At 34.5% G+C, this 7,729-nt stretch overlaps 1 protein-coding gene across 1 annotated transcript; it reads left to right on the forward strand.

Annotated features, from left to right (window-relative positions):
• On the forward strand, positions 1,893-7,225 carry LOC109235514 (putative dihydroflavonol 4-reductase). Its single transcript, XM_019401659.1, has 5 exons — positions 1,893-2,220; positions 3,357-3,485; positions 3,813-3,977; positions 6,314-6,619; positions 6,897-7,225. The coding sequence occupies exons 1-5, from the start codon at positions 1,927-1,929 to the stop codon at positions 6,987-6,989; spliced, it is 987 nt and encodes a 328-aa protein (XP_019257204.1). The 5' UTR covers positions 1,893-1,926; the 3' UTR covers positions 6,990-7,225.

Genomic DNA, 7,729 nt, shown 5'->3' on the forward strand with positions numbered 1-7,729 from the left:
AGAAAAAATCTCAATAAATAATATATACGTATTCAATGAAATTTTAAGATAAATACAGGGTTCGAACCAAAGTTATTGGGTTCGACCGAACCTGTTCCGATCACTCTAGCTCTGGCCCTGCATTTAAGCGGTGTTACTAGTAGGAGAAGGATTCGCCTTGGGAAAAAACTTTTATTACTGTTATTATTATAATTATTTTTCATTTCGCTTTATGTAACATAATTTGGAATACGTGGTTCACGTTGATTAGTTTTTAGAAATAAATATTTTAAATAAAATTCATATTCAAAATTACATAAAAAATATTATAAGCCACAATAGTTAATAATTTAAAATATTTAAAAAGAACCTTCTTTGACTTTTTAAATAGTAAATCTATCACATAAAATAAAATAGAGAGAGTGTTATTTATATATATTTAATTTATTTTCAAATTTTATTATTTAGTATAATAATGATTTAAATTTGTTGGACTTTAAGCCATTGGGCTTTAAAGTAGAAGAAGTGTGAATTGGAAATGGAGGGAAATAAAATGGAGGGAAATCGAAAATTTGAAGAAGTGAACTTTTGTCTTGCACTTTGTCCCTCATTGGTGAGGGACAACCACATTTGTGTGCTTATATATAGAATCACTTCTTAAAGCTCTTAAAAGGAGTTGAAGAGTATTAACCCTTGCGCCGTCGTCGTCGCTCGCTCGGCTCGGCTTCGGCTTCGGCTTCGGCTTCGGATTTGTCAAATGATCGATCAATAAGATTATTTTTGGACAAAATTTATTTAATTATTTAATAATTAATTAAATGCCAAATCACTGCTGAAAATACGTCAGAACCCTGCTGAAGGTTCAGAGGGCCTCTCTGGCCGCGGTTCTGTCGCGACCGCGGTAGAACCGCGGCAGGCAGGTTCAGAAAGCCTCTCTGACCGCGGTTCTGCCGCGACCGCGATAGAACCGCGACAGGCAGCGTATTCTTCTGAAAAGGCACCTTTTCCAGACACCTCTTCTGATAATTGCCTATAAATTCTGAGGCAAGGCTCCATTTTCTACACACGAAAAACACTCCAGAACTTCTTTCTTTCTGAATATACTGCATCCTAATTCGCAGTCTCTCTCTCTCAAATTCGTAAGTGTGATTTTGCTCCGTTCTTTGAGTTCGTTGGTATCCTGCAGTTTGTATTGCCACTGTTGCAGGAAGGTTTATTCCGTTTTATTCTGGGAGGATTTAATCCATTACCTTGGCAATGTGTGAGGGGGTTAAAATTCCTTAAGGACACACAAGAAAATTATGGACTCGGAATATTTCTTAAACTCTTCTGTTTTTCCAATTTCTTTTATTTTGCTAACAATTTTTTCTGATTTTGTGTTTTAACACAATAACGCTCACAAAATTGAGCTTAAATAAAAAAGTGATAGTTGACGAAGTCAATCCCAGCCCTTTTTGTGGGACTAATAGCCTCTTTGGCGGCCAAGCTTCTAAAATAAGGCTATTTTGAAAGTACTTTTCTCAAAAATATTTTTAAAAAAAGTAGTTTGTATTTGACTAATTAATTTAATTTGAGCATAATTAATATTTGATCAAACTTCTAAAAAATACTGCTAAGTGTATTTTTCCTAAAAAAACTTTTCAAAAAAACTTGAAAATATATTTTTTTATTTTGAGAAACCTGGCCAAATGTCTTAATTTTTGATAAGAAAAATACTTTTAGCCAAAAGAACACTTTTGGCCACACAGGCTATAAGCCGTACAATGAATTATTATGTGAACAGGCTATATTTCATCACATGTTCTTTGTTTTTTCCTGCCCTTCTTTTCTTTGGTTACTGATCAACAAAGTACTTTTCGAGAGGTACGAGTACCAACTTGGTGAGCTATAAATAAGGACTGACCTCTGGTATAATGGTTGGCTAAGAGCGTGACAAGTACACAGAAAATGAACAAGACGGTGATATTGGTAACCGGAGCTTCTGGTTACCTGGGTGGACGGCTCTGCCACCAGCTATTCAACGCTGGCCACCATGTTAAGGCTTTCGTTCGCCATACAAGCAACCTATCTTCTCTACCTCCGCCTACTGATGGCGGAAGCGGCGGCGGAACCTTAGAGCTTGTGTTTGGAGATGTTACAGATTATCAGTCACTCCGTCAAGCCTGCTCCGGTTGCCACGTCATCTTTCATGCTGCTGCAGTGGTCGAGCTATGGTTTCCTGATCCATCTAGATTATTCTCAGTGAGCACAATATATAATGCGTTTCGCCAGAAGAAAAATTTTTATTCGTAGAAATGTTTTACTTTAAAAAGTGTTGGGGCAGAAAATAGGTTACACGTCGTAATTAGTGGGCGTTTGGACTTAAGAATTGTAAAATTTCAAAAAGGGTGAAAAAAAATTCAAATGAAAATGGTATTTTAAATTAGAGTTGTGTTTGAACATGAATACAATTTGGGTTGTTTTTAAAGTTTTGTGAGTGATTTGAGTGAAAATTTTGAAAAAGAGTTTTTTGGAGTTTTCAAATTTTCCAAAATTTTCAAAATGCATCTTCAAGTGAAAATTAAAAATTATATGAAATAACGCTGATTTCGAAAAAAGTGAAAATTTTTTGAAAAAAGAGAAAAATTTCTTATGTCCAAACGGCTCTTAAACATATACAAGTAGATGACAGTGGAATAATAAGGTATAAAAATTAGTGTTTTTATTAGGATATAAAAATTCTGCTCACGTGGTATTCTCAATTTATGTGGCTATATTTTACTGAATATGGAATTTAAAAAATAAGATTTTTTTTTTGAAATTTGTGATCTAAAACAAGCATTGCACATTTGTGTGATTATGAATCTATCACAATATTTGTATGTAAATAAGGAAGTATAACTTTTTTTTTAGCACATATTAAAAAGGAAAGTATGATACCTAAATTAGAACTAATAGAGTAGTGTTTTTGTGATATTTATGAGGATTAATTGATGGTGCAATGATAGCCTATAGGAATAGTCTATTATGATACTCTCTCCTTCCACTTTTACTTGGCATGTATATTAAAAATAGATTTTAACTTTTACTTGTCACTTTACGCATATCAAGAGAAGATAAAAAAAATTTCCTATTATACCCGCAATATTTATTACTCATTTCAAAATCGTTTTCTCGAATCCGATAAAATATAAATCAATTAATATGGGTATCATGGTAAATTATGCACTTCATTTATTATTTCTTAGGGGCATGAAAAGTCAAAACGTGCCAAGTAAAAGTAAACAGAGGGAGTATTACTGAGTATTAAATGATGGTGGAATTGTTGTGTGGGATACTTTTAAGTATTCATTGAAGCTTCTTTTAGACTTATCAATGTTATTGCACTGCATCTATAGGTCAATGTTGGAGGGTTGAAGAATGTGTTACAAGCTTATAAAGAAACGGGAACTATAGAGAAAATTGTGTACACATCGTCGTTTTTTGCCTTGGGATCAACTGATGGATATGTTGCCGATGAAACTCAGGTATAAAAGCTGATTTACTGTGATAGTTGAGATGGTTCACGTTTCAGAGCAAGCAAAGTCTTGTTTTTTTGAGTCTCATCGTCACCTATAAACTAATATATGTCCCAAAAGAAGAGGCCCGAAAACTATATGTATATTTTGTATGATGGTGGTGCTGGGGATAAGTATTACGTGGGCAGATGGGAAGAAATCAACTATATATTTTTACCTATATATTTTTTGTCTTTACCGGTACTTAAGCCTGAGACTTCATGGTTGTCGCCCACTTCATTGACCATTAAACTACATCCTTGGGTGCAAATGTTTGACTTATATTTTGGAATACAGACTCATACTGGAAAGTTCTTCTGTAAGGAGTACGAGAAATCGAAAGCTGTTGCTGATAAAGTTGCATTAGATGCTGCGTCTGAAGGAATTCCGATAGTGCCTGTTTATCCAGGACTCATATATGGTCCTGGAAAGGTCACGGATGCAAATATCGTTGCACGTATGGTAAATATTTCATCCTTCTTCCTCTCCCCTTCATGGATTCAGCTTGATGTTTGGAACTAAATTATCTTTCAATTGATGGTTAGGATCAAAATAACTCGTTTTTAATGCTGTGGATTTTGGAGATAGCTATATATTGGCAATGTTTTTGTAGTCAATTTAAAACTTTAATATGTTCTGTCAATTCATGCATAATGACTGCTCACCCAAGACTAAAACATTTCAATGATGCCAAACTCCTCATTCCTGTAAGAGGCGTGGTTGTTAATTAATTCTGTTTCCTTGAAATGAGAAGGAAGAAGACGAGGAAAGCTGGTAAAAAGGAGATAATCAGGAATTTTGCATTTTTGCCTGTGAATTAAAAGGAAAAATTCCTCGATGAAATTTTTTAAAGGATGTTATTAACCAACTAGGAGTACTATTTTTCTCCTCTCTATTTTTTCGGAGTAGGGATAAGGTCTGCGTACACACTATCCTCTCCATACCCCACCCGTAAAATTTCACCGAGTTGTTAGTTGTATTAACCAACTAAAGAATGTTAGAATTAAGTGCCACACACAAAAACTTAGGACTCTGCATCACCTTGTCTTTTGATACGTTACCTGTCAACGGAAGAAAGAGAAAACAATGCTTCAGGTCATTAATGCTTATGCTTTGATGGTACTCTCTCCGGTTCACAATAAGTGTCCAATTTACTTTTAGCATGCCCATTAAGAAAATACTAAATTCTAAACAAAAATACCTACTATGACTAAACTATCCCTAATTAAACATTTAATGTGAGGAGTAAGAAAACTTTTTAGGGATATGTACATAGGGGTTGTTTTGTAAAAACAAATTGAATTCTTTCTTGATTACATAACTGGACACTTATTTTGAACCAAAATGAAAAAGCAAATTGGACACTTATTGTGAACCGGAGGGAGTAGGATTTAGCAATTTTACTGATTAGCTGCTGTACATATCAAATTTATGTGGTATTGAGGGTAGACATCAACATTTTATCGGATCAAGGCCATATGAATTTTGGGCTAAATCCTAAATTCAAGACATTACAGTAAAAATAGCACGGTATAGCCAGTTTTCGAACTGGTCATTCAAAAATAGTCAACGTTTACCAAGTCAATGAAAAATAGCCACTATTTTGCTGCAACAAAGTCCGGTCCAGCATAATATACTAGTTCGGTGCACCTGTGTATGAACTCCAGCATATTATGTTGAAACCGGTATACTTTGCTAGCTCCAGTATAATATACTGGATACTGGAGCACTGGTGCTCCAAACTCCAGTATATTATGCTGGAGTTCTAGTGTACTTACGCTGGAACTCCATCATATTATGCTGGAGTTCCAGCATACTTATCCTGGAACTCCAGTATAATATGTTGGAGTTCAAGTATACTTATGATGGAACTCCAGCATAATATACTGGCGTATTTTTCGGGTTTTGAACAGTGTTTTCGCTCAGATTTATCTTTACATGAAAGTGGCTAAATTTTGATAACTTTTGAAACTAGGCTATTTTTGAACGACCAGTTGTAAATCTGGCTATTTTTGAATTTCTCCCGACATTACAAGACTGACTTTTGAAATTTTAGGGTCCATTAGGATTATTTGGAGGCTACTTTACAAAAACTTTAACTTGGAGGCTACTCTACCCTAACCATAGGTCACTCCTATAAAAAGGGTCCTTTATAAAAAGATCTCGAAAATTGAGGTCATCTCAATCAGTGACGGACCCAGGATCTTGTGCTAGCGGGTTCAATCTTTGAAGTGCATAACTTTAGTCTTAAGATAGTAGTTGTCAAGTGGGTTCAAATAAAATATTTATACAAAATTTACGCAGCTTTAATCGTAATTTATACATATACACAGTATTATTTTTTGATGAAGCGGGTTCAGTTGAACCCACCTGCCGCCACGTGCGTCCGCCACTGATCTCAACAATTCCATTAGTTCTTGGAATATGCACAAAGAGATAAAATAAACGATCTCCGAAATTCCATAAAACTCTTGGAATATTCATTAAGAGATCAAAGACATGTCAAATATATCTTGCTCAAAGTTCTAGCAACATTCAGGATCTAAATGAAGTGCTTCTACCTGCTTCTTGATCATCATATATCAAGGAGATTCATATCATTTTACGTTCGAGAAATACGCCGCTAAGACGCTCGAATTACGGATAACAAATTGGATGAAAGAATCAAGGGATAAACACATCTGTAACCTGCAATGTTTATCAATAATTTTTTTTCTTTTTAGTTGTTGTGATTGCAGTTTTATTTTTCTGCACAAATTTATTGCAAACATTGAGTTTCCACATAATTTTTTTGTCAGATAATTGAGCGCTTTAGTGGGCGTTTACCTGGTTATTTTGGGCAAGCAAATGAAAGGTTCTCTTTTAGTCATGTTGATGATGTGGTTGAGGGGCATATTGCAGCTATGGAGAAAGGCAAACCAGGTGAAAGGTATCTTCTTACTGGGGAGAATGCGTCATTTAAGCAAGTTTGCGACATAGCTGCCATGATTACTCAGACAAGAAGGCCTTCATTTGGAATCCCCCTACTTATTATTGAAGCCTACGGCTGGATATCAGTTCTTTTCTCCAAATTAACAGGAAACCTTCCTCTAATCAGTCCTACGGTAAGAAACAGATTGACACTTCAAGCTTTCATTTGGTATACTAGTTTTTCTTTAGGAAAGTGTAGCTTTCGGAAGCGGGTTCGGCCGAACCTAGTAGATTTTGTCAAAACTCTATATTTGTTTTTAAAAATTCATTGAATATGTATGAATTATAAATTTAGAAGCCAATAACTTTGAAGGAATAGAATCCCGAACACATTAGATTTAAATCTTGGCTCCGTCGCTTCTTGCATTGGACCTTAATTCTTATCACCTCGTTATACATCATCTTGAACAGATTGTTTCCGCGGTTAGACATCAGTGGGCTTACTCTTGTGAGAAGGCAAAAGCAGAGTTGGATTACAACCCCAGAAGCTTGAAAGAAGGTTAGTCCGAGGTGCTTCCCTGGTTGAAGAGCTTGGGATTGATTGACTACTAACAAATACTAATATTTTTCTCGAGAATTATAGTGTTCACTATTGAATTTGCCGCGCTTTGTGCGGTCACTAAAATAAATCAGTGAATTTTATATTATTTTTGGTTAGCTCCAACACTTGTCATATTATCAGTTGCCCAAAAAATAATTTAAAGGCCAAAAAAAAAAGTTATATTAAGATTACAACGATATATACTTAATAACTTTGCATGTATACAATGGTAACAAATATTTTTTGGTAAAAGTAATAAACATTAATAAAGTAAAGCATATAGATAAAAACTTTGTTGTCGTTCATCCTTGGTAAAATTGCGTTGTCACTATTGTCATTAGATTACGAAGCTTTTTTCCTTTGATAAATTAATTAATCTTTAAATCATCATATAACGTTATATATCCACCAGGCATCATTATACTTCTCCATTGAAGACGACCATAAGTAATTTATCCAATATAATTTCTCATTCACTTTTCCTTTACTAAAATGAACCATGGAAAGTTTACTCACTATCACTCTTTTTATGTGAGTGATGTGATTCATGTAAAATGGAGGATGTGAAGGCAATTCACAATAGAGGATATATTAAGACAATCCCAAGGTTACGTCACACTTTTTGTTCGGCCACAAATTTTCAATTACAGAATCAAGTTGCAATTCTATCACTATTTTCTTATTTATTTTTTTCTTTTTCCTC

The sequence above is a fragment of the Nicotiana attenuata genome, chromosome 12, assembly GCF_001879085.1.
Source record: "Nicotiana attenuata strain UT chromosome 12, NIATTr2, whole genome shotgun sequence".
In the NCBI taxonomy this organism is placed as follows: domain Eukaryota; kingdom Viridiplantae; phylum Streptophyta; class Magnoliopsida; order Solanales; family Solanaceae; genus Nicotiana; species Nicotiana attenuata.